General features: G+C 42.1%; 1 protein-coding gene across 14 annotated transcripts in view; it reads right to left on the reverse strand.

Moving 5' to 3' along the window:
- opa1 (OPA1 mitochondrial dynamin like GTPase) overlaps positions 1 to 27,999 on the reverse strand; it is a 152,834-nt gene that overhangs the window by 113,848 nt on the left and 10,987 nt on the right. For 11 of the 14 annotated variants that reach the window (XM_085990237.1, XM_085990238.1, XM_085990244.1 and 8 more), the window contains 10 exons: positions 26,881 to 26,977; positions 25,812 to 25,916; positions 22,433 to 22,483; positions 12,851 to 12,927; positions 10,555 to 10,665; positions 7,719 to 7,772; positions 5,770 to 5,874; positions 4,242 to 4,328; positions 2,862 to 2,975; positions 1,033 to 1,113 (listed from right to left, as the gene is read on the reverse strand). In XM_085990237.1, the coding sequence (XP_085846363.1) occupies positions 1,033 to 1,113; positions 2,862 to 2,975; positions 4,242 to 4,328; positions 5,770 to 5,874; positions 7,719 to 7,772; positions 10,555 to 10,665; positions 12,851 to 12,927; positions 22,433 to 22,483; positions 25,812 to 25,916; positions 26,881 to 26,977 (882 nt within the window). The remainder of the gene's footprint in view (positions 1 to 1,032; positions 1,114 to 2,861; positions 2,976 to 4,241; positions 4,329 to 5,769; positions 5,875 to 7,718; positions 7,773 to 10,554; positions 10,666 to 12,850; positions 12,928 to 22,432; positions 22,484 to 25,811; positions 25,917 to 26,880; positions 26,978 to 27,999) is intronic. The other 3 variants (XM_085990239.1, XM_085990236.1, XM_085990243.1) reach the window with 3 other exon arrangements.

The following is a 27,999-nucleotide window of genomic DNA, read 5'->3' on the forward strand; positions in this document are numbered from 1 at the left end:
CTGGCAACTTTATATGACTCCTCTTTGGATCTAATACTATCCTTAATTTCTTTTGTTAGCGATAGTTGGGCCGCTTTTCCTTTTGCGTTTTTGCGCCAGAAAGGAATGAATAACTGTTGCAATTCATGCATTCGTTCCTTAAATGTTAGCCATTGCCTATCCACCGTCATGCCTTTTAATGAAGCTCCCCAATCTATCATAGCCAACTCACTCCTCATACCTTCGTAGTTTCCTTTGTTTAGATTTAGGACCCTAGTTTTGGATTGGACTTCATCACTTTCCATCTTAATGAAGAATTCTATCATATTATGGTCACTCTTCCCTAAAGGACCCCGCACAACAAGATTATTAATTAACCCCTTCTCATTACACAATACCCAATCTAGGATAGCCTGTTCTCTAGTTGGCTCCTCAACGTACTGGTCTAAAAAACCATCTCGTACACACTCCAGGAATTCATCCTCCACAGTATTATTGCTAATTTGGTTTGGCCAGTCTATATGTAGATTAAAGGTCACCCATGATTACTGTTACATGCATTTCTAATTTCCTGTTTGATGCCATCCCCTACATTACCACTACTATTTGAAGGCTATAGACAACTCCCACCAATGTTTTCTGCCCTTTGGTGCTTCTTAGCTCCACCCAGACTGATTCTACATCTTGACTGAACACTCTTTTTACCTTAAACAGAAAATGCTGGAAATACTCAGCAGGTCAGGCAGCATCTGTGGAGAGAGAAACAGAATTCATGTTTCAGGTCTGTGATCTTTTATCAGAACTGTTCTGACGAAAGGTCACAGACCTGAAAGGTTAATTCTGTCTCTCTCTCCACAGATGCTGCCTGACCTGCTGAGTATTTTCAGCATTCTCTGTTTATATTTCAGAGTTCCAGCATCCGTAGTATTTTGCCTTTTGACTCTTTTTACCTGATTGAGCAACAGCAGCACAAAGTCAACGGTGATTACACAGCCTGTTTAGATCCTAACTGATGTTGATCAGGTAAAATAAAGAAAGCCTATCAGAACTTACATCTTCCTCTTTGGTAAGGTCAAATTCTCGTGAGCTGTCTTTAAACATGGCCACATGGTGGGGTCCTTCACTCAATGTCACCTGAATCAAATCAAATTCACAGAAATTATTTAATGAATAGGGCCCATTTTTGCACAAATAAATCAACAACAGTATTACACTACCACCAAACATCAATTTCTTCCTTATTTATTTTATGTTTAATTGTTAAAGGTTTGCCTGCTTGAGGTAGTAATCAAAATATATTTAAAACCAATTTTGATCAATGATATAGCAGATGGTGCAACATTAACTTTGAGATAAATATATGGCTATATATTTCTCTTACATATTATCTCAGAAATCAAAAACATCAAAAATTGAGTAAGATAAACAGTGGAAATTCTAGAAGGACTGTATTATTACTCAACTCAAGGTTACATAGAATTTACAGCACAGAAACAGGCCATTCAGCCCAACTGGTCTATGCTGGCATTTATGCTCCATATGAGCCAAGGTTCTGAATAAAAGTCCTGAATTTGAATGTTTATTCAACAGAACCTCTTAGTAACATAAAGTACTGATGCAGAAATATTTGGAGAAAAAAATTAAAAATGGAAATTAGTTTGACATTTACTTAAGGTTGCTATATTTCTTGGCCCTTGTTATTAAAGGCAACACTTACACTGGAAAGCAAAGAGTTGCTTCACCCCAAAAAACAAAGGTTTATTTATTTAAGTGACTGTGGCATGACAGGGAAACAAACTTACTTATCTGCCTGAAGTAAGTAATAAAAATAGTACTTATTTTTCAGACCTTGCCTCTTCTAAACTTCTTTTCAAATCCTTTCAATGAAGGTGAGAAGACATCCCCCTCCACCACAACTGAACATGTCCCCTTACAATAGTGCAACATCGGACTCATTTTGAGCAATACCATGGGAAATCTGTTACTTCACCGAGTTGTTTCCCTACCAATTTTCTCCATTTCACCTCCTCTACTGAAAGTTTAGACTCCTTGGCATAAGCAGCAGGCACCCACTGGTCTCCCAGCCAACTGCTCATTCTTTGTGTCAGCCTAGATAGTGAGCACTGGTGGGCTATACTACTGTGCAAGGTCTCACAGCCAATCTTAATCCTGCCATCAACCAATACCTTGCAGAGATTGCTAGACAGTGAGCAGGAATGGAAGCGCTGGTCAACTGCCTCCTTACCTGACTTGGACCCTGTAGCCAATTGTAGCACCTATACCGTCGCCCAGGCTGAGATTAGGTAATATAGCACAGACCAGGACCGAACTTTCAACCATTTTGGTTTGTATGACTCAGCTATGTTAACTAGCTGAGTCTCTCTCATTAGGGAACCATATATACCCAATTTTTAAGTATTTATTTTCTGTTTTTAAAAAAGATAAAACACCACTCTTAGCACCAACATCCCTCCCCTTTGATCAGCACAAAAATATAAATCAAAAAGTGTGCTGCTCGGATTTAAAATTTTCTGTATACTAAAGCCTGGAAGTACTTCAACTCAAATGTTTGCTGTAAATTTTTTTAAATGACTACATTGCAAATAACCTTAGCTTCTGTATCGAGCCCTTATGACACTTCTGTTTCATAGTTCTGACATTAAAGACAATAGTCTGCTTTGACTTAGTACATGGCATAGTCCTATGCTTCAACAAATACGAGGAGTATATTACTTCTTTAAGTGGCCCACAAATATTCTTTCCTTTGAAATGGTTCAAATCAAGGCTCTACAAATCACCTTGTAAAAGCAATTGGTACCTATCCAAGGTGAAGTACTCACACTTTCTAGTGCTTACTCCCTTAACAAGTTCTATCTACTCACCTTGACAGGTGCACGAGTCATCATTTCACCAGATCCTCGAGGAAATATTCTAGCTTCTGCAATCATTTCCAGAACACTGGTCTTCCCAGCACTTTGATCTCCAACTACAACTACCTAGAAGAAAATAATTTCTAATTAAAAGCAAAACAGTGCAAGCAGACATGAAAATCATTTGTAAACACGGCTAAGTTTCTCAGCGTCAGACAGTCATAATGGCACTGAAGGAGGCCATTCGGCCCATCGAGTCCATGCCGGCTCTCTGTAGAGCAATCCAGTCAGTCCCATTCCCCCGCTCTATCCCCGTAGCCCTACAAGTTTATTTCCCTCAAGTGCCTATCCAGTCACCCCTTGAAAACATTGAGTGTCTCCCCTTCCATCACTTCCGTCGAAGGAGTGCAGCGAAGATTCACCAGGCTGATACCTGGGATGGCAGAAGTGACGTATGAGGAGAGATTGTGTCGATTGGGCTTATACTCACTGGAGTTTAGAAGATTGAGAGGTGATCTCATCGAAACCTATAAAATTCTGTCAGGCCTGGACAGACTAGATGCAGGAAGGATGTTTCTGATGGCCGGGGAGTCCAGAACCAGGGGTCATAGTCTAAGGATAAGGGGTAAGCCATTTAGGACTGAAATGAGGAGGAATTTCTTCACCCAGAGAGTGGTGAACCTGTGGAATTCTCTGCCACAGAGGGCGGTGGAGGCCAGTTCAGTAAATATATTCAAGAGTTGGATATATTTCTTAAGGCTAAAGGGATCAAGGGATATGGGGAGAAGGCAGGGACAGGGTACTGAATTTGGATGATCAGCCATGATCTCATTGAATGGCGGAGCAGGCTCGAAGGGCCGAATGGCCTACTCCTGCTCCGATCTTCTATGTTTCTATGTTTCTATGACCACTCACTGCGTAAAAAAGTTTTCCCTCACATCCCCCCTGTATCTCTTGCCCAAAACCTTACATCTGTGTCCCCTAGACCTTGTTCCATCAACTAGTGGGAACAGCCTTTCCCCGTCTAGCCTATCCAAACCCGTCCCAATATTGTACACCTCTATCAAATCACCCCTCAACCTCCTTTGCTCCAATGAAAACAAATCCAGCTTCTCCAACCTGTCCTTGTAGCGAAGATCCCCCATCCCCGGAACCATTCTGGTAAATCTCCTCTGCACCCTCTCAAGGGCCTTCACATCCTTCCTAAAGTGTGGTGACCAGAACTGGACACAATACTCCAGTTGTGGCTTAACTAGCACTTTGTAAAGGTTCAGCATAACTTTTCTACTTTTGTACTCAATACCTCTATTTACATGCTGTATTACCAACTCTCATTTGTCTGACCGTATCCTAGAATATTCCTTAAATGAAGAGAAACAATGTGCTGCTCACCCTTGGCAGATGGTCCTGGGTGTTGTAGTTGGAATCATAGTCTGATAGAATGTCCAATACTTCGGAATACAAGTCAATCAAAGACTTCTAGAAAAGGAAGAATTTGTCTATTTAATGTACATAATAACCTAGTACACCACACTACATAACATAATAGAACTTAAGTGAGGCAGTCAGTTAAGTAACTTTTCAACTCGATACTTCCAAAAGCATAGCATTTAACCCTTTAACAATGAGTTAACATAACCAATGGCAAGTACCTTAAAGGTAAATTGATGCTTTCCTCTGAATTCAGCCAAATTTGTGCAACATTCATCAACCCAAACTTACTGAATTAATGATGAGAGGAATTAAAATTATTAACAAATAAATGGTATAGAGTTCTCCTACCCTGTTAGTAAAGGAAATAAAATACCTTATGAGAAACATTTAAAAGCTGGTGTTACTTTTCCCTCTTCTATGAGGACTCATGATTATATCTCTTTACACTCAGCATGGAGCTGCTATGCATCTGATTATCAGCTACAGGAACTAGTGATGACCATTTCCACAGGAGTATGGTAGATCAATATCCTTCTGGTGTAGGTGTTAACCAGAAAGCATCCAAGGTGAGATGCTTCCTGGTTAGCAATTTGATATTAGCCAGGGGAGTGGTGGCTGTGGAACAGGAAGAGCAGCACCTCAGGCTGAGCTAGGAGAAAGCAGGTCCTTAATGGGGATACAGAGGGAACCAAATGAGAATGAACTTTAACTCCCTAATTCTTTTATTTCACTACAACTCTCTCTTCCAATCTGAGTGCACCATGCTGATTCTCTGGCTCTTTTTAAACATAGTCTTAAAAATCCATTGATATGCGACTTGAAGAATTCGAAAATAAAGTCAACACAGAATCAAAGCTTTCCTACGTACAGCCTCCCCTGTTCCAAGAACTGAAAAAGAACGAAGGGAGAGAAACAATACAAAAATATTGGAAATTCAAGCTCATCCCAAATAACACATTCAGAGGCCGAGAGGGACAAATTGTATAGATAAAGAAAGATAAAGACCAAAATCTCCCTTAGTGTCCTTTACTTCAGAGAAAGATTGATCCTCACACTAAGTTTCCATTATATGGCTGCAATGCTGAGCAGCTGCTGGTACCTTCAGCCTCCACATTGTGTCATTTCACAACATTGTGAATGGTCTGTCAGTGCACAGCCTCAGCAGGCGGGTACTGGTTCTTCATTTTATTACTGTTTGTGGGAGCTTACTGAGTGTAAATTGGCGGCTGTATTTCCTACAGTGACTACACTTCAAAAGGACATCATTGGCTGTAAAGTGTTTTGGGATGTCCCGAGGTTGCAAAAGTCTTTCTTTCTTTATAATTAAATAGTATTAATATTTCTACAGCAGCTGATTAAAAGTATGGACACTTTAATCATGAACTGTGAAGAAATTGAATACAAGTCCACCCAGGTTTAGGAATAGTGGTGAAAGTTTTACATTTTCTAAATACTTCTACACCCAGAACTGAAAGAACATCTTCACCTTCATTTTCCGTTGGTGAATGCCTTTGTCATCTTTCTGAAGAACCTGTTTCCGTAGCTCTTTATTTTCTTTCTCTAGACGTTCAAGGATTCGTTGATATTTTAGCTATAAAACAGGAAAAGAGAAAAAAAAGACAAAACAAAATCACTTACGTTATTCATCATAAGTGAACCATAAAGTGCGGTTTCACTTTATGAGCAAATTTTTTTTTTGAAACTACACAAATGTAAATTACTGATTGGTAAATGCATGAAACTGAATATTAGTGTTTCTACTTCAATTTCAATCTTCAACTAAACCAGTGTTGTCCAATACATTAGCCACCAGCCACATGTGGCTAAATGGGAATCCAGATGTGGCTGCTATATTTTTGATTAAATAAAAATTAAGTAATAGACACCGACGTTGAGCATGTGATTTCAGTAATCATTCGCACGGCGAATGCATGTGTACTTTAGCCTTTTTGTGCATTTGTTGGTAGCATGGTAAGACGAAAAGCAGAGTGTTTTTTGATTGTTGTGCATGGTTTACTGCCTTGGTTATTGCAAGTTCACGGCGCCTACCATTATTTGTGAATTAAAAAAATCAATAATTTGTGGCAAAGAAGATACTCCATGACATGAGTTCCGATTTGCCACAAATTGCTGGTTGATTTGTGCCACTCTGTCATTAGACTCGCCAAATCCAAAAGAATTACCATCTCGCCTTGAGCCTCCCCATTGTGTGCCATGAAATTGTAGTTAATACAAATTAATCTCGCCGCAGCCATTTAGGGTTGGTAACTCATGTCGTAAGGACCCTATTAAATGACTTGATATATGGTCCTGACCTGCCACTCAACTTTGGAGGCCCAGAAAGGGAACAATTAAATTGTGGAGTACCCCTCCTGCAGGTAGTTAACCTTTCTGTCTCTTATTTTCTCTCTCTTAATCCACTCTTTCTTTTCCTCTCTTTATTTCTCTTTCTGTATCTTACTTGACACTAATTCACCCTATTTCCTCCTCCGTTGTTCACTCTGTTTCTTTCTCTATCCTTTAGTCTCATTGGTTAAGGAGAGAGACCATTGGACCCGATGTTCATGAGGTCCCAGATGCCCTGTCGTTATCAATTCACATTTCCAGCAATTTGCAGCACAAAATGATGATCTGAAGGAGGTAAAAAATTCCAATTCAAGGCCCTCGCCAGGAGATGCGTCGCTCCAGCCACTGAATGTCTCGAGGACTGTAAATGTAACTTTGCTTGAGGATTGTAAATGTAACTTTTCTAAGGAGCTGGAATGACCATTTCTCAATGATAGTAAAATCTGCTCCGTGTTCTCCCTTTCAGCTTCCACATCACTAGCCTGAAAGTATCGAGCCTTGCGGCATTCTCGTGTTAAGTTTGGAACTTAATCTGATGTGTCCTCAAAATAACAAGAGAAGGCTTACCACCACAAAAAAACAATTTGTAACTCTGATGACCTAACAGCTTTAGATGGTCTTACACTAGCAACTGCCTCCAGGACACAGTATTTGTGCTAGAATTTACTGAGAGCTTTTTCTATCCTTTCTCCCCAAAAGTTCTTGGATCTAAACTCAAGCTGAGTACATAGTAGATTTGAAAGTGGGGCAATTCTCCTGACATTTTAGATAGGTGTGTCAATGTTGTCTCAGGTACAACTAGGATAATATCATACAAAAGCAAAATACTGCAGATGCTGGAAATCTGAAATAAAAACAGAAAATGCTGGAAATACTCAGCAGGTCAGGCAGCATCTGTAGAGAGAGAAACAGAGTTAACATTTCAGGTCGATGACCCTTTGTCAGGATATCATCACTGGCATCACAAAAGATTTGAAGCTGGAGGTAAGTTATTTGCATCACGTATGCATGGTAGGTTTCCCCACACAACGTCCAAAACCTGAAAGCTCACAACACAATTGACATTTACTGAGTATCCACATTCACTACCTGTGTGCGGAGAAGCTCTTCTTGCAGCTGTTCAGCTTTGTCCTTGTCTGATACCTGAAAAAACACAGTGAAGGAAATAAAACACTCAAACAGAAGAAAATTATGTTGACAAAAATTCTTCGGCCTGGTCATTTCGAACTGCACAGAAAAAAACATTTCAACTGACCAGCAGTATTTTTTTTTCCACTTAACATTGTAGCAGCAGATTCAACCACACCACATAACAAACCTACCAAAATTCCACTTGAGACCTCAAAATTACAGTCAAGCTTTATTACAACCACCACATATTTTAAATTCATTTATTTCCTTTGTGAAATATTGCACTACAAATCAGGGGTTCATTATATTAGGACCCAGGTTCCTCTCTGGGCTTCAGCCAGATCCAAGGAAAATGTCCAGTATATTGAGTGTTACATACTGAGTGTTATAATGAAGTTTGTTCATAATAGTAAATTATTTGGATATTGCAAAATTTCAAAGAATATTCAACCGTAATTAGATGCTAAATAGCAAGAAGATAGATTCTCAACTTGCCATCGAGCATTAAACTGGCATTGTGGATCAGCTGCCCGGTATAGAAACCGTCCGATTTTAATTTCAATTGATTTCAATGGTAATGAAGATTGGACAGTTTCTAGTATGGGAATCTGATTCGCCATGCCAGCTTTACGCCTAGGCGGCAAGTTGAAAATCTACTCCCACGTCTTTATGTAGTTAAACTTGTATTTGTATTTTGTCAGACAGATGTTATTATAAACATCCACCCTGATTAATCAGACACAAATTCCACCCTGATTAATCAGACACAAATTCCAAATTAGACAACATCACACGACACGCACATATTTGATACATGATGTTAGAATATGACAACAATGGAAAACTAGTTAAAATACAGGTTGAAATTGTCAGAAGTGCAATCCCTCTCAAAAAATAACAATCAGCCCATAGATGATCTGTCATTAATAGTGTGCAAACATCTGATTGACTGCTAGAGATGCACAGATAGCAATTGTGATGTGCACTTTTACATTTATGCTATCTGTTATTTCAGTAAGCATTGAGAGGACTAGAAACTAGACTGTGCTTTTGTATCGATGGACACTACTGTAGGTCAGGTATGGGACTGGCTAACAGCAATGCAACTCAACCCAGGTCTCAAAAAGAACCCCATGCAGGACTAGAAATTATTTTCACCTGCCAACAAATCAACTTCAGACTGTCTGATATCATGGCTTAACCTGTACTTAAACTGTATTAACACAAGTCTGCAAAATAGCAAAATATATTAATCTCCTTGTTCCATCACCCTTCATAAATATACACATTTTAAAAGATCACTCAAAACTACATAGGCATCATGGAAGTGGTGGAGCATACTACAGTATCTAATATTTCAATTTTACAAGATAAATATTTCAGTACAGGTAGACTATCCTTTATCCGAACTTCTGAAAACCGAAAACCTCTAAAAACCGAAAGTTTTTTCGTTCCGCGTAAGTCGTGCGCACGACATGACCAGAGTGGCGCACGACTTACGCTGAGCAGGGCAGAGGGTCACAGAGTTCCCTCCTGGGTAGGAGATTGCAGGCCGAGCCGGGCAGTGTGAAGGAGGTACCAGGAGAGTGAACCCAACAATACAGCGGCCCGTCCGATATTCTTTTCTCCCCCCCCCCCCCCCCCCACCGACCCGACCCGAACCGCGGCCCATCCGATATTCTTTTCTCCCCCCCCCCGACCCGTCCAATATTCTTTTCTCCACCCCCCACCCGACCCGACCCCCGACCTGATTTGCGGGCCAGCTTAGTAGGAGTCAGCCGATATCCGGCTTTCCAGAGAAGCAGGAAGGGGAATGAGACACGGAACAGTCGCAAGAGGTAGCCTGAACTTTTAAAATTTATATTAAATACAAATTTCCCAGTCTTATAATAATACCTTCTGAAATCTGAAAAATTCCGAAAACTGAAACTCAGCTGGTCCCAAGGCTTTCGGATAAGGGATAGTGTACCTGTACTTCATTATTCAGACCATCCATAAATATGTGGAGATGAAGATAACTATTATATAATGGGTCAGTCTCATGGCAGATTAACTTACATAGCGTCTACAAGCACAGTAACAGGCCTTTCGGTCCAACTGGTCTATGTGGGCGTTTATGCTCCATTTGAGTCACTTCCCACCCCATCACCATATCCTTCTATTCCTTTATATAGATGCAATATAATTTGACTATTGGTCAAGCTATATAGGATAACAAACTATTAAATTGAAATTATCAAAACAGTTAAACAAACCTAAACCATGCTTCTAAATAATGGATTCTTCCACCCCTGCCCCAAAGGAAAGCAGTTTCTACATAAATCACTGTTTGCCATTACAGTAGCAAAAACCTCAACCATTAGCTGCAACTTCTAGGCCATTTCAAACCTAGGAGGATGAGTTAAAACTGCATCCACAAATTCAACATGTATAAATGCCAATTAAAGTATGTTAGGAGTTTATTTAAAAAAATACAATTGAGTGCAGGCAATTTGTGAAAGTAGATCATAAACTTAATGCACACAATCCATGAATAATCACATAATTAGTAGAATTGTTTGCACATATTCATAACAGCTCATTTCCACTGTATATTTAAAAGTCTCAACATTGAATAAGCAGTTGTTCACATGTAGCCATTTCTCAATGATTTTTTAAATAGCATTTCCTTTAATATGCAAGACTATGCATATTAATATGTAATGAGCAATTCAAATATGTACAACATCCTTGAATGAAATCAGTGCCAAGCAATCAAGCTTGGGTTAGCTCAAATGAGGGCTCTATCTATCACCTTTCGTTTCTGTTGAGAGGAGCCAGAGCTTAACTGTTCGGCGACCCTGCGTGCTGCTTCTTCATGCTCCTGGATTTGCTGCTGGATTAGAATGAGTTCCCCAAGCACACCCTGCCATGAGTTTTCAATGGGTAAGGGAGGGAATTAGGGAGGAAAATAACAAAAGAAACACAACATAAAAGACAAATGAACACTTGGACGGAATGGGAAAGTATGCAGTGCTTAATGAATAAAGGACAGCTGCATTTGGCACCCATTAGGGGTAAATGAGCTCAGCAAATCCAGTTTATAATATACTGATACTTAGGTTCAGACAAAAGAACTCACTCGAAGTTACATCATCCAAAGTATTACAACACTTGCATCATACATAATTTAAGTACAGGAAACTTTGAGCTATCCGGAAATTGAATGTCCGGCAACTTTGATCTAACGGCAGAAATCAGCAGCCGTTTTGGTTAGGTTTTTTTTTTTCTCCTAGCATTCTTTTCACAGGCAGGCTCTGGAAAGCGTCTTTGTCGCTTAGCAACAGCTTCAGAGATGCTTCCAAGCTACTGGGCCGAGTGTTTACAAGCTGTTGCTGAGCAACAGTGTTTGGCTCTAGAAAGCGTCTCTGTATCTTAGCAACAGCTTCAGATAAGCTTTCAAGCCACGGGCCGAGTGTTTACAAGCTGTTGCTGAGCAACAGTGTTTGTGGTCAGATACTGCAATGAAAAGCTCCTATATAACATTGACGCTGGTCTATCCGGAGCGTTTAAAAAAACGGCAGTAGCTCGGTCCCATGGGTGCCGGATAGCACAAAGTTTCCTGTAATACCTTTACAGTAAAGACTCCAATAACCTTGGATAACACCATGACTTCTGCAGAAATGTCACATAATGAATACAGAACAATTCTAATAGCGGCAAACAATACAGTAATTATTGAAGTTGTAAATAATTTTGCAGAGGTTCTAGTCCAATCAGCACAAAATCTTGTCAGGTTCTTTGCTCCTATAAAGAACATTTACAATATAACAAAAATTGAATATTTTGAATTTCTTTAGTTTTGCTAAGATTGTAAATTACTTTAGTTTTTCCGTTTTTATGTTAAATAATTAAATTTAAATAACTAACATTTAAGTGCAATTAGACCGTAACTTAATCTATCTATGCAATTAAAAGTTTTGTGTATAGTACACATTACACTTCAAATATGTCTGTAACACAAAAAAACATATGGATAGGTAGGAAAAACTACCAGCAGCCTTACTGTTTCCTGACATATCCTACTATATACTCCTACAAATAAACACACCCATAATTCAAGAATTCTGAAAACAAATATAACATTTCCCAAGACAATTACCCATTACATTTTACCATACCTTCACAAGCTTTTGCCTCCGCAGGTCTCCCCTTACCTCTTTGCATTGTCTGTTCCTGGAGTTCCTATTCTTCTCCTCACCCTTCACTACCACAATAATTCTGTGGCTCTCAATAATACTCTTATGATTTCCCCATCCAAGTCATTTTCCACCCTCTATATTTGGGCCTCACTGTCCATGTAATCTTTTAGACATTGCTGAGCACTGTTGCCAATTCATACAGCCATTTGGAGGTGTCCTACTGTCTCCATTCTCCATGAGCAGCACAACGGGACATCAGCATAGTTTTCCGAAATATATAAATAATACCTATTGTCAGAAAAGCCAGAGAAAAGTACCCATTTCCTTTCTCTGCCTAAGACACAAATTTGATGTGTGCAACATTCACAGGAAAATTTAGTCATATTTCAGTACCTCTCAATCACCTCAAGTGTATCACCTCCTGAGTTTGGTTTGCGCTTCAATTTAATATTTAAATACACGATAATGAAATTATTATTGAAAATTTGACATACTTCACTGTGTAAGCTGGCTGTTTAGGAAGACAGACGTACCCATAAAGAAGCAAAACACAGAATACAATTTACAGTATTTTATTAGATTGTGTGCTAAGCAGGTGAATAAATCTTATCCATCCTGTAAAAATTCATATCTGTAGAATAGAGGAATGTTTCACTGATATGGATAAAGCAACTCACGTTGAGTACGTTTGATCACCAAACACAAGTGCTTTTCAATTATAATAAATGTCAAATTTGACCAAATTTTTTCCTCCATGCTTAACTTCAACCAGTTTGCAACAATTGTTGATTTTACTTTATTTTAATTATTACTGTAAGTTCATTTAAGGTAATCAAAACGTAAGCTCCCATCATTCTACGCCAAGGCAAGTAATTTAAGGAATCAATTAGTTTCTAATTAGAAACTTGCCTTCTTATACGGTTTCCCATTGTTGTCAAACCCTTGAGTATCAGATGCTTTCATAGCAGTAGAATTTTCTGTAGAATCTGCAATAAACCACATAAGAGTGAACTAACTTTTACCACACAATAAACCAATTAGAATGTTGAATGCCCAACACAATCATTAATTACATTTAAAGGAGGAAAACAGCAATTAATAAATGTGCAAACAGCAACATGAAACTTACTAAAATATCGATCCAAAGTAAGGTTTGAAAATTGTATACTACCTGCTTTTAATGGATGAATCACAATGTCACCAGTGTCTCATAAGAGAGTAAGAAATAGGAGCAGGAGTAGGCCATATGGCCCTTCGAGCCTGCTCTGCCATTCAATAAGATCATGGCTGATCTTCTACCTCAACTCCACTTCCCGCCCGAGAGAGGGAGGAAAAAAAGTGGATTCTCAGCCAGAGTTAGCCACAGACCTACTGACCCCGATATTTACGGGGAGGGAGTGGGGGCATCTTTTAGTGGATGGGAAACCCGGAAATACGGGAACGCGGAGGTCCTGCCGAATGTAACGGCATGACCTCGTTTGAAATGCTTTTCTCCGTTTCCCGCCAGGCAGCCAGCCAGATTGAGAGGCCGGCTGACTGTCGGGCGGGAAGGCTTGCGGCAGAATGCTGAATGCAGGGATCAGAGAGAAGGGAGGGAGAGATCGTGGGAGTTGGGGGGTGGAAAAGAGAGAAAAGAGAGCACAGGGGATGGAAGATTACGTTGGGGGGGGACGGGGAGAGGAGGCAGATCACGGCAGTTTAGCTTGGACAGCCGGGAGAAAGCGGTCCTGCTCCTCCTGGCCCACAAGCAGTGCTGGATAAGCACTTACCGTCTGCAGCCGGCTGTTCTCGCCTCCCTTCAGCTGCCGGGTTTCCCAAGCCCTGGGAAATCCTGCCAGCAGCTGTTAAATCCAAATGGCTGCTAAAATCTGAGGCATGCAGCCTAATTAACATAACAAAATACTGACCAGCCTCTCGAGAGCAGATTATTCACCCGCTTCCCCAACCTGCCCCAGTTAAACTGGAAGTAGGTGCATTTGTGTTGGGTTGGGGTCAGATTTCCAATTTTTAAAAATAACCCCCCACCCCCTATCTCTCTTGGGAGGGGGGGCGGGGGGGGGGGAAAAGAGTTAAAATTCCTTCCATTATCGTACTGAAGTACAAAGGGATCTGGGGGTCCTGGTGCACAAAACTCAAAAGGTTAGTATGCAGGTGCAGGTGCAGCAAGTGATTAAGAAGGCCAATGGAATGTTGGCTTTCATTGCTAGGGGGATAGAATATAAAAATAGGGAGGTATTGCTTCAGTTGTACAAGGTATTGGTGAGACCGCACCTGGAATACTGCGTACAGTTTTGGTGTCCATACTTAAGGACATACTTGCTCTTGAGTCAGTACAAAGAAGGTTCACTCGGTTAATCCCGGGGATGAGGGGATGGACATATGAGGAGAGGTTGAGTAGATTGGGACTCTACTCATTGGAGTTCAGAAGAATGAGAGGCGGTCTTATTGAAACATATAAGATTGTGAAGGGGTTGGATCGGGTGGATGCAGGGAAGATGTTCCCGATGATGGGTGAAACTAGAACTAGGGGGCATAGTCTTACAATAAGGGGCTGCTCTTTCAAAACTGAGATGAGGAGGAACTACTTCACTCAGAGGGTGGTAGGTCCATGGAATATGCTGCCCCAAAAAACTGTAGAAGCTACATCATTACATAAATTTAAAACAGAAATAGACAGTTTCCTAGAAGTAAAGGGAATTAAGGGTTACGGGGAGCGGGCAGGAATTTGGACATGAGTCTAGGTTCGGATCGGTCATGGCCCTGTGGGTAGCGGAGCGGGCCCAGGGGCCGTGTAGCCTGATCCTGCTCCTATTTCGTGTGTCTAATTCTGTTAGATGCAGGAGATGGTTCTGTGATAGTGGATTGGCAGTTAGGATCAGATCAGCCATGATCTTATTGAATGGCGGAGCAGGCTCGAGGGGCCGATTGGCCTACTCCTGCTCCTATTTCTTATGTTCTTATATGTATCTCTCACTATACCTGACCTGGAAGCAACATGAATAAAGTGGAGAACAGAAAGTTTGAAATAGCAGTATTACTTAATAATAGTGAATACATTTTGAATGGAATGTAAAGATCATCTATGCAATTAAACATTCTGTATATATGAATATATGAGCCAACATTCCAAATCACTTTGATTGGTCCATACTAACTACATGGCATTTAGTCGAGTGGTCAGCAGGGGCCAATTAGATCAGTGTATGGCATTTCATAACAAACTCAGAAAGCAGCCCATTACATATCAAAAACTGAAAATTTAAGTAAGTTGAGACAACTTCAAGCATTTAAAAATTGTAATGAAATTTCACCTAAGCTGAAATCCTGGGCCTGATCAAGCCCTTGGACAAAGCTGGGACTCAATTTGTGAGCAAGCCCATTCAGAGATGTTAGCCACTGCGCTTGACCAATTTACATTTTTTTTTTTTTAATAAAACGTTCTGTCTGAGCAATGTCATGGGCAATCAACCAGCATATATAAAATATTAGCAAAGAACTTGTTCATGCTGTAATTCATATCTGGGCATTGTGTTGTGAAATCAACTGATCATGCCTACAGAATAAAATAATTCTGTTAGTGTTGTAACTGGGCTTATTTCACAAGGAAGTTAAATATACATGATTCATTCATGCTGCAAACATTGATAAAGTAGGAATTCTTTCCCACAAGTAAATTAAAGCCAAATTATACATCAGTAGTGGGCAAATACTCTATTATACATTTCATATTCTGAAATATTCAACATTTAACATTGTGATATGCTTATCAATTACTCCATAAAAGACGATGAATCAGGAAGGTGATGAAAAGGCTTTTATTAACTAGAGCACAGAGCATGCCTCTCGTGGGTGGCTGGTTCCAAGAAGGAAGTGAGTCGGCGAAACCCCCACCTTTATACCTGGTCATGTGGGCGGAGTCAGCTGAGGCATGCCTTGGTACACAGCGCCACCCAGAGGTAACAATATACAATAACAGTGGTTTACCACATTCACCCCTTGTTTAAAATTAAGTCCGGCGGGGTGAAGGGTACTACAAGTTCGTGTAGTTAAGTCTATCAGGTGGCCTTGTCTGATGTCCTGATCGTCGTGGTGGCGGCGGCGGTGTTGCAGCATCCAACGTCGGATCTGGTGTCTGGGTGGTCAGCGAAGGGTCCTGGGGCTCCGGCATGTCGTCTACAGGGGTTGGATTGGGAGGGGTGGTGGGGGATAACGGTGGTAGTTCAGGGGTACCCGAGGGTGCGAGATCTCGTATGGAGACCGTGTCCTCCCGCCCGTCTGGGTATGTCACCCAGGCATACTGGGGGTTGGCGTGTAGGAGGTGCACCCTCTCGACCAGGGGGTCCGTTTTATGGGTCCTTACGTGCCTCCGCAGTAGGACGGGCCCAGGAGAAGTCAGCCATGCCAGTAGCGAGGTTCCCGATGTGGACTTCCTGGGGAAAACGAACATTTGCTCATGAGGGGTGGCATTAGTGGCAGTACAAAGCAGTGACCGGATGGAGTGGAGCGCCGCAGGGAGGACCTCCTGCCAGCGAGAGGTCGGAAGGCCCTTAGATTTTAAGGCTAAGAGGACGGCCTTCCAAACCGTCGCGTTCTCTCGTTCCACCTGGCCGTTCCCCCGGGGGTTGTAGCTGGTGGTTCTGCTCGTAGCAATACCTCTCGCTAGCAGGTACTGCCGAAGTTCGTCGCTCATGAAAGATGAGCCCCTGTCGCTATGTATATAGCTAGGGAACCCGAACAAGGCGAAGAGGTCATTCAGACATTTGATGACCGTGGTACTGGTCATGTCTGGGCAAGGGATGGCAAATGGGAAACGGGAGTACTCATCAATTATGTTGAGGAAGTACACATTGCGGTCAGAGGAGGGGAGGGGCCCTTTAAAATCGACGCTCAGGCGCTCGAAGGGGCGAGTGGCCTTGATCAGGCTTGCTCTGTCCGGCCTATAAAAGTGCGGTTTGCACTCGGCACAGATTTGGCAGTTCCTGGTCATGGTCCTGACCTCCTCGATGGAGTAGGGCAGGTTACGGGATTTGATGAAATGGAAGAACCTGGTGACCCCCGGGTGGCAGAGGTCATTGTGGAGGGTCTGCAGTCTATCAACCTGCGCGTTGGCGCATGTACCACGTGATAGGGCGTCTGGGGGCTCATTTAGTTTCCCGGGCCGGTACAAGATATCATAATTGTAGGTGGAGAGTTCGATTCTCCACCTCAAGATCTTGTCGTTCTTGATTTTGCCCCTCTGCTTATTATTAAACATAAAAGCTACTGAACGCTGGTCAGTGAGCAGGGTAAACCGTTTTCCGGCCAGGTAATGCCTCCAGTGACGCACCGCTTCCACAATAGCCTGGGCCTCCTTTTCAACAGAGGAGTGTCGGGTCTCGGGGCCCTGGAGGGTCCTTGAGAAAAAGGCCACGGGTCTGCCCGCCTGGTTAAGGGTCGCAGCTAGGGCGAAGTCGGATGCATCGCTCTCCACTTGGAAGGGGATCGACTCATCCACTGCGTGCATTGTGGCCTTCGCGATATCGCTCTTGATAAGGGTGAAGGCTGCACACGCCTCTGGTGTCAGGGGGAAGGAGGTGGATTTGATGAGGGGTCTAGCTTTGTCTGCATAGTGGGGCACCCACTGGGCATAGTGGGAGAAAAACCCCAGGCATCTCTTCAGTGCTTTTTGGCAGTGGGGGAGGGGTAGCTCCATTAGGGGGCGCATTCTGTCGGGGTCGGGCCCGATGACTCCGTTCTCCACCACGCAGCCGAGAATGGCGAGGCGTTTGGTGCGAAACATACATTTCTCTTTATTGTACGTTAGGTTCAGCCGTTGGGCCGTACGGAGGAATTTTTCTAGATTAACGTCATGGTCCTGCTGGTCGTGGCCACAGATGGTGACGTTATCCAGATAGGGAAAGGTGGCCTGCAGCGCGTTCTAGTCAACCATCCGGTCCATCTCCCTTTGGAAGACCGAAACCCCGTTGGTGACGCCGAAGGGAACCCTAAGGAAGTGGTAGAGGCGGCCGTTCGCCTCGAAGGCAGTATACTGGCGGTCCTCATGGCGGATGGGGAGCTGGTGGTATGCTGACTTAAGGTCAATGGTGGAGAATACTTTGTATTGCGCAATCTGGTTGACCATATCAGATATGCGAGGAAGGGGGTATGCGTCCAGCTGAGTGTACCGGTTTATGGTTTGGCTGTAGTCAATGACCAGGCGGCGTTTATCAGTGGTTTTAACGACTACAACCTGGGCTCACCAGGGGCTAGTGCTCCCTTCGATAATGCCCTCCTTCAAGAGCCGCTCCACCTCAGAGCTAATGAAAGCTCTGTCCCCGGCGCTGTACCGCCTGCTCTTGGTAGTGATGGGTTTACAGTCGTGGGTGAGGTTAGCGAACAAGGGAGGGGGGGGGGACTTTTAGTGTGGAAAGGCTGCAGGTGGTTTGCGGCGGGCGATTTAAAAGGTGTTGGTTGCAGACTGTGAGTGGGGGGAGGGGTCCACCGTATGCTAATGTGACACTTTTAAGGTGGCACTGAAAATCCAACCCTAGCAGCACGGCAGCGCAGAGACGGGGCAGGACTAGAAGTTTAAAATTTTTATATTCTGTGCCCCCAACCGAAAGGGTCACCACACAGTAGCCGCCGACGTCCATTGAATGGGACTTGGACGCCATAGAAATCTGATGGCGCGTCGGCAGGACCGTGAGGGAGTGGCTACGTACCGTGTCTGGGTGAATAAAACTCTCTGTGCTCCCGCTGTCGATTAGGCAAGTGGTGGCGCGGCCGTTTACCGTGATATCCATCATGGAGCTGGATAGATGATGAGGGAGGGCTTGATCCAGCGTAACGGAGGCCAGTGTATGGCTTAGTGAGTCGGTATGGTCGTCCGACGAGACGGTGGTCGAGTCCGGAGACGAAGTGGCGGTTGAGTGTGGCGGATAAAATGGTGGCGGCCATGCGGCCGGAGGTGCAAAAAATGGCGGATAAGATGGCTGCCCCCATGGTTCGCACGCGGCGCTGCTGGCGTTCGCTGGTTTCCCCCTGCAGGCATTGGCGTAATGGCCTTTCTTCCCGCAGCCCGAGCAGGTAGCGGTCTTAGCCGGGCAGTGCGCTCTAGGGTGTTTTAACTGGCCACAGAAATAGCATTTTTGGGCCTGGTTACGGGGCATCGCTGCGGTTCTTACCGGAGGCGGCTGTCCCAGTTGATTTCGGGACATCGCTGCAGCAGTTGGTGCCGGGGGTGGCGGTCCCATGTCCCACGGTCACGATGGCCATGGCGCGGCGCCGTTACGTGAGTATGCTTCGAGGTTTCGGTGGGCCGCATCTAGCGAGAGCGCAAGGGCTACGGCCGTCTTCAGGTCGAGCTCCTTGCTTTCGAGCAGTCTCTGCCGGGAGTAGTCGGACTGGAGGCCCCTGACGAAGGCATCACAAGTAAGTCCCTCCGCGTGCCCCGCAGCCGTTACCTCCTTACAGTCGCAGTCTCTGCAGAGTGTCTGTAACGCCCGTAAAAATGCCTCTACCGATTCCCCCGGTTGCTGCCTGCGGGATCCCAAGAGGTGTCTGGCGTAAATCGTGTTCACTCGGCGCGTGTATTGCCCTTTTAGTAGTTCGAGGGCCGCCGTGTACGTAGTAGCGTCCCGGATGAGCGTATATACTTGAGGGCTCACCTGGGCGGTCAAAACTTTTAGTTTGTTCTCCTCCGATGTCACGGCGGAGGCTCCTAGGAAGGATTCAAAGCAACTCAGCCAGTGTGCGAAATTGGTTGATGAACCCGCTGCTTGAGGGTCGAGGTCCAGGCATGCCGGTCTGAGGGCTCGCAGCAACGCCTGCTGTTGTTGCTGTTCAGGTGTCGCCATTTTACTTCTAGTTAATAAAATTGATACGCTTATCAATTACTCCATAAAAGACGATGAATCAGGAAGGTGATGAAAAGGCTTTTATTAACTAGAGAACAGAGCATGCCTCTCGTGGGTGGCTGGTTCCAAGAAGGAAGTGATTCGGCGAAACCCCCACTTTTATACCTGGTCATGTGGGCGGAGTCAGCTGAGGCATGCCTTGGTACACAGCGCCACCCAGAGGTAACAATATACAATAACAGTGGTTTACCACACATTGTAAAGCTTAATCATGGCTCTCACACAAAGGTATCTGGATCTATTCTACTGGTAATTCTTCCTTTTTGCATTATCTGTGTGCAAAGAAATAACGAAGTGACACAGTTATAGTTATCAAGTGGCGTGCAGAGCATGGACCATTGGACTAAAATGCAATGTACGACTGGTTACAGTATTTTATTTTTGAGTTGTGATCATTTGTTGCTTTTCTTTTGTAACAGCTTTTTTATAGTTTGCTTTAGAGGTTTTTTTTGCAGTCAGTCAGTGATTTGTGAGATGAGGAACACTTGGAAGAGGGAATACAAAGAGTTGAAATGTAGTTAATCGCACACTACAGCCTTTATGTTGGCAATGTAGCTCTCAGCATTTCTCAAGGGATGCAAGTGTTATTTTAAAATATACGTAAAATTGGTGACCATGACGACAATATTTACGGATAAGAAACTTATGATAAGCTTCTATTTAGCACACAAGACTAGAATTTGCCCCTCTCCCCCCACCCCCATTACTGCTTTAAATTTATATGTCTGGCTGTACACAATTGATCAGAATCATTCTTTTTCTGTAAAGCAGTCAATTTAACCAGATGTTCTAGAAACAGAAAATGCACCAAAAAACTGCAAAACACACACTTACAAGCAACAAATAATCCCGATATTGTTTGTCCACTGTGTTATACCACTGAAATTGTTGACTAAATTCGAGATTACTAAAGCATCCATTTGAAAAATGTTTCCCTTTAGGTAATTACAAGACACAATTCCATGCAAGGACAAAGTGTCAGTTATCTTTAACTACTAAATGAATTGGACCGGGATACATGGTCAGCGGCGAAGCGACAGTGCTCGCCGCTGACCTCGAACAAAGTTGCCCATAAAGATCTAGCAATCTCTGTGGCGTGAATTTCAGCTCTCCTGACGTTAGTTTGAATCTGGCGCCAAATCAAGCGAATCTCCAGCATCCAGAAACAGTGATGTCATCAAGCAAGCCAAGCAGCCAATCACATTGAAGAAATCTCACAGACAGCAAACCAGGAAGTAAAATGCACAGATTATAATTTACTTTTTATAAATTTGAGAGCAAAATAAAGATTGGGACATACACACAGGATAAAGGTAGAAGCTGAAATATCATAAACTTAAAAAAACATTTTTAAAACCATTCTGGTCATATTAATGGAAAAATTTGACATTCCACAATGGAATTGGGCCAGAATGGTTGTTCAGCAGTCAATATGCCATTAAAAATGCAGTTACACCTCTTTCAACAAGCTTCAACCTTTTTTGGGGGGGGTGGGGTGGGGGGATTAACAGCGATATTCCAGCATCATGGGGAGGTTTTTGTTCTTCAGTGTGATTTGAATTACTTGCTGGCTCCGGGGAGTTCCACAGTGCAATCTGTGGAGGCACAGGGAATGACTGACATCAACTTCTGGATTTCTACATTTATCTGCGCATGCGCTGACTCCATAGTTGCTGTCACTTTCAGAGGAGTAATGATGGCGAACGCTGACAGCTTCGCCGTCATTACCACTGCAAAATCCAGGCCAATATGTATGTTATGGTTCCCTATTATATATGCAACACATTGACCTATTAGAGAGCTGACAATTTGGAGACTTTGCTGCAAGTTTTTGAAACATTCATTAAGATAGACGGAAGTATTTTTTTTACAACAGTATTACTTGGCAATACGCCCCTTCACTTGGTTAAACATTCTACTGTCCACTTACATTCCGATTTATCCGTGACAAACCTACATGCCTACGCTAAAACAAGATGATAACCCCGAAAATATCCTTGCACTGAAAAATCAGATTACATTTAGTTCATAACTGAAATTAATTTGAATATATCGCTGCCTTAGTTTTACATTCAATATTTCACAAAAAATTTATGCAGTCAAAGGAGGTAAATAACTCAGCGGAAAACTTAATCCCTGGCCTTTCAGACAGCTTGAAAATATTTTATGGGCTGGTTTTACGAAGGAATATCTTAACGTAAAACACAGCTTTTCAGAAAATACAAAAATAATCTGCTGTTAAGTGGAACAAAACCAAGTTAATCCTTGTTAAATAGAATTTTACAGTTTTTTTTTTCTCCAATGATGTTTAATTCTAATGGTGCTGTATGCAGAAGATGCAGGCTAAATTCTAGTACTCAAAATGTACCAAGAGCTGACTTTTAATTGTAATTACCTAAAGGGAAACATTTTTCATTATTAGCAAAATAGATGTTTAAGTAATCTCGAATTTAGTCAACAATTTCAATGGTAGAATGCAAACATAAAACAAATGGTTTTAAACAATTTATGATACTGTAGATTAGACAAACAGTATCAGGGTTACTTTTTAAACTGTAAGTAGGTGGGTTAATGACAACAAAAGGGATTTACACACCTAACAACAGAAGATCAGAGACTCCTTTGACTTCATTATACAAACTTTCACCTGTGAAAAAGTCAGCAAAATGAGAAACACAAATATAAATCAAAACTTTAACTAGTCTGCCCCAGTGCACAATTTGACTGAAAACAGTTAAATGAGCACGGAACTCCTAGAGTTAATAACAATCCAACTGATCACCAAAATATTAAATGCTGTATTTCAGAGTCTGCATTTCAGCCATTTTCTACAATTGGTGTGGAACAGAATTTTTCAGTGATGTTTGGTAGAAATGAGATCAGCCTATTCTTCTGCATCTTTCAATGTCAGCATCATCTTAAAAAAAACATCTGCATTTGCCTTTTAATAGCATTTATGATGCTGATAACATTTGATGCATTCTTTACACTCCCATGTTTTCCAGTATCGTACATCAACAAGAATGTCCCTTCACTGCAGCACTACAAAACTGAAGTTAGAGAGTTTGACAATCTACAAGATGTTACTGATGACAGCTCTCTCTGAAAAAACATACACTTAATGGCTCTTTCAACCCATCAGTCAACCCACTCTGGAAATGGAACCATCTGACCAACTGTATGCCAATTAACTTCAGCTATTTTGGGGCAACCCTGGAGCTAATCAAGGAGAAGTCAGACACATTACTACTGACAACGATAGAAGCAGCTTTCTTCTATGATGATGATCTCAGAACACATCCAGTATGAATAGTTTGCTCATCAGTTACACAGCATCTAATCCATGGGAGGGTTTCTTCCCTGTTGCGAGAACGTAACCTACTAATATTGGAGCATTCAATTTTTTTAAATATTATTTTTATCCATTTGTCACTTCCTATATTTTTATTGGGATGATTTCAAAAATCAGGTAGCTAGGCAAAATTTAAGGAGCACAGCACAACTACATTTGCTGATTCACCAATTCAACTGAATCACTAACAAATGCAATTATACAATAACAATTTGCATTAATATAGCACCTTTAATGTAGAAAAACATCCCTTGGCACTGCACAGAAGCATGATCAGACAAAAATAGTTGCCAAGCAAAAAAGAGGTTAGGAAGGGTGACCAGAAGCTTGGCCAAACAGGTAGGTTTTAAGAAGGGTCTTAAAGGAGGAGAGGGCAGTTGCAGAGGTGGAGAGAGTTAGGGAGGGAATTCCAGAGCATGGAGCCTAGGCGGCTGAAAACAATGGTGAGGAAAAGGGAGGGGGTATGCAGAAGAGGACAGACTCAGAGGACTGGTGAGTTCTGAGAGATGGGGTTGTCAGGCAAGGCAATGAAGGGATTTAAACACGAGGATAAGAATTTTAAATTGGAGGTGCTGGGGGACTGGGAGTCAATGTTGGTGAGCAAGGACAAGTGTGATGGGGAGCAGGATTCGGTGCAGGATAGGATAAGGGCAGCAGAGTTTTGGATGAGCTAAAGTTTACAAAGCATGGTGGGTGGAAGGCCAGGCAAGAGAGCATTGGAATAGTCAAGTCTGGAGATGACAAAGGCATTGATGAGAGTTTCAGCAGCAGGTAAACTGAGGCAAGGGAGGAGGATGACAATGTTAGGGAGGTGGAAGTAGTCTTTGTGATGATGGGGATATGGGGTTGAAAGTTTAGCCTGGGATCAAATTGGATGCCGAGGTTGAAAACAATCTGGTTCAACTCGAGACAGTGGAAGGGAGGGGGGATGGAATCGGTGGCAAAGATACAGTTAGTGGTGGGAACCGAAGACGATGGCTTTGATCTTCCCAATGTTTAATGGAAGAAAATTGCAGCTCAGCCAAGACTGGATGTAGCACAAGCAGTTGAACAACACAAGGCAGTGGAGGGGTCGACAGAAGTGGTGGAGAGGGCATACATGTGGTAGCTGACCCCATGTCTTCAAATGAGATCGCATGTAGATGAGGAAGAGGAGGGGGCCAAGGATAGATTCTTGGGGCACGGTGGAGATAACTCTGCAGGGCGGGAACAGAAGCCATATCTGGAGATGCTTTGGCTGCGATTTGATAGGCAAGAGTGAAATCCCTCTTTTTGAGAAAGGGGGTGGTTCTGAAAGGGAGGGGGGACAGTTCCCAAGAAGAGGGAACCATTTACATAGTCAGTGAGCATAAGGGCTAAGAAGGGAAATTGGGTGGTCAGCTGTTTAGTGGGTATGGGATCAAGGAAGCAGGAGGTGGGTGTCTTTGACAAAATGCAGTGCACATTTACGTAAACTAGAATGTATCCACTACTTAAGGGAGGCTTGTGTATGTATTTAATAGCACTGTTCATTTGCTCCTGCATTGTACTCAGCATTTTGTTTAATATTTTGGACAGTGGACTAGATAAACCATAATATCGGGGTTTCACCAAGTCTTAAGTTTTAATCTGAAGTGTTTTTTCCCTCCCATTATGCATCAGGCAGCATGTTCTTTGAAGAGATCAGAACAATGTGAGAACTGTGAATGAGCCAATTACAACCGTGTTTATTTTTGCTTAAAATAAGGCTACTCAGCAAACAAAGTTGAATTTGAATTTTGAATCAATCGGCTCTTGTATTCAGTACAATTTTGAAATGGAATGTCACTTATTTGACCTGCTGTGTGAATAATTACCAGTAGGTGGATGTGGTGGGCTGCACATTCTACTCTATCACATGCTCCTTCGTGATCATTTTCCAGAAACAGAGTTCAAAATCTAAAGGTTTTGTTTTTTATTTGAAAAAGATAAAATGTTCATATTGTTGTTGCTGCTATTTAACATGTTGCATTTTGCAGAGTTTTTGGAATGAAGTTGTATACTCCACGTTTGCTTTTTGGTTACAATTGTTCATATCCTGCAAAGATCAAATATATTCCCTCAATGGTACCTTGCAGCTGCTTTTGCAACATTTTCCAAAGGCCTGAACGTAATACACAGTTGTTTCCTATTAATTTATCAATCTCTAAATAACAACTAGGATTTGCAGCAAATCAACAGGTTCCCTCAACATACAGGAAACTTTTTTTTATCCGGCACCGACGGGACCGACGTGGTGCCGGTTCATCAAAAATTCCGGATAACTGAAAGCTATAGTAAAAGATACGGAGCTGAGAGCTCCATATAAAGCAACAAACCCTGTTGGTTCAGAACAATGGCCACAAGTTCCAAGCGTATCTGTAGCTTAGCAACAGCTGCAGCCACACCCTTGCACAGCAACAGATTGAGGAAGGCAAGTAATAAAACTTACCTGAACCTACTCCTGAATTTTGCCGGTTAACCGAGATTTCCGGTTATTTAGGTACCGGTAAATCGAAAGTTTCCTGTACTGTGCAAGAAATACCACACCAAGTACCATAATGGACATATTACCTTCAATACCTCTTCATATAGCTCTCATATCATATCTCAAACAGATACCAACCTGGTGATAGTAGACTTTTGAGATGATTCAGGCTTTCTCCAACCTTATCAAAATCAGGTAGCAACTTGGCAAGTTCTGCATCATCGAAGATTTTCCTAATTTTTTCTAAAAGAGTTAAAAATAATATATTAATGCCCATATTTTACATTTACATTCACTATTCTGTTCAGCCAGAAGTACAGTTACAACATAAGAACCTAAGAAACAGGAGCAAGTGTGGGCCACCTGGCCCTCGGGTCTGCTCCACCATTCAATAAGATCTTCTACATCAATTCCACTTACCCGCCCTATTCCCATATCGCTCGATTCCCTCAATATCCAAAAAGTTTTCAATCTCAGTCTTGAATATACTCAACGACTGAGCATCCACAGCCCTCTGGGGTAGAGAATTCCAAAGATTCACCACTCTCTGAGTGAAGGAATTTCTCCTCATCTCAGTCCTAAATAGCTGACCCCTTGCCCTGAGACTATGACCCCTAGATCTAGGCTCTCCAGCCAGGGGAAACAACCACTTAGTGTCTCCACCAAGACCACAGGCGGGTGGGATGGAGGCTTAATTTTTGCTGAGAAATTCAGGTAATTTCCATCTACCCAACCCGTGTTAACATATGAAAACAAAATGTTTCCTTTTTAACTTCAAACACACCATTTTAAATGAATAGAAAATAGTCTGTACAGTCTGTCAAGAGAATCAATATTGAACAAAATTGCAAGTTCACATTTCTTCTTTCAAAAAAGCACCATGGTTGCTTTTGATTTCCTAATGAAAAAAACCTAGAAAACATTAAATAATAATGAGCCATGCTATTAAGTTCGAGCTTGAAAAATTGAATCATAAGGTCCAAAACTATTAAGTCATCCTGCTGTTTAATAGTAAACATTTACGTACATGTACTGTTGCGAATATTAAATTATGCTATTCTATCCATGAAGGAAACCGAGCAAGAACTGGTCTTTTAAAGGTAAAGCTACAGCACAGCAATCACAATAATTAAGACACTGTAATATCCATATTTTGAAGTGTAACTCAACAAACATCACAGCTCTGGTACTTTTGAATACAGCTCACCAAAGTCAATATGTTCATCGAGCTTCCAGATAAAATCTGGAATTATCCATTTGTATTCTGTTAGATCTGGTATCATTTCCTTCCATTGGTCATATGTCTAACAAAAGCAAATACGATAAATATTAACATCTTTTGACTGCACTGTAAAAACAATGCAACACCCAAGTCCAACGAAGCAGTAACAGTTTCAGTCTCCATTATACTTCAGTATGTTTGAGTCCTCTAATTGTTGCTTTCAGACTTTTGAATACAAACACACATCAATGAAATAGCAAGCATTATATTGAAATGTATAAGCTAAATAACTTTACAAAAATACCAACTGTTGAAATGAACTATATAATGGCCCGTAATTTGCGGTCAGCGGCGAAGCAAAGGCAATCGCCACTGACCTTGAAGAAAGCTGCGATCTCTGTGGTGAAAACTTGAGGTTGCTCGACATGTAATTGATTGTAGCACCGTCAATAGGGGATTCCTAGTGCGATGCAGCACTGATGTCATCAAGCTCTCTAAACAGCCAATCACATTGAAGAATTCTCACAGATGGCAAACCAGGAAATAAAAGCAGCTTTTATCCACGCTTTTTAAAAATGTTACAGAGAGTGCAATAAAGATTGGGATTTTCACACGGGGATAAGGTAGAAGCTGAAATATCATGAACAAACTTTTTTTAATGTAATTTTTATTGTAATGGAGAAATTTGACATTCCACAAATATAAAAATTAGTTTTTCAGATCCAGAACAGTTGTTTAGCAGTCAATATGCTGTTAAAACCCCAGTTACACTTATTTCAACAAGGTTTAACATTTATCGGGGTATTTAACAGCAATATTAGCATGGAGAAGCTCAAGCTTTTGTCAGTTCCACTGATTCCCGGCTATGACATCAGGTGGGGAGTCCACAGCGCAGCCTGTGTCGGAGCAGTGAATGACTGACCGCAACTTCAAGATTACCGTGTTTAGATGCGCACGTGCTAAATCCTGAAGTTGCGGTCAGTTTCAGAGGGGCAATGACGGCGAATGCTGACAGCTTGCCATCATTAACACCGCAAAATCCGGGCCAGTATATAACAAAAAAAAAACACAAGCCACTCACAGAAATCTCTTTTTAATTAGCTA

This window comes from Somniosus microcephalus, chromosome 6 (genome assembly GCF_052327205.1).
Source record: "Somniosus microcephalus isolate GS21.2 chromosome 6, FLI_Smic_1.0, whole genome shotgun sequence".
Classification (NCBI taxonomy): domain Eukaryota; kingdom Metazoa; phylum Chordata; class Chondrichthyes; order Squaliformes; family Somniosidae; genus Somniosus; species Somniosus microcephalus.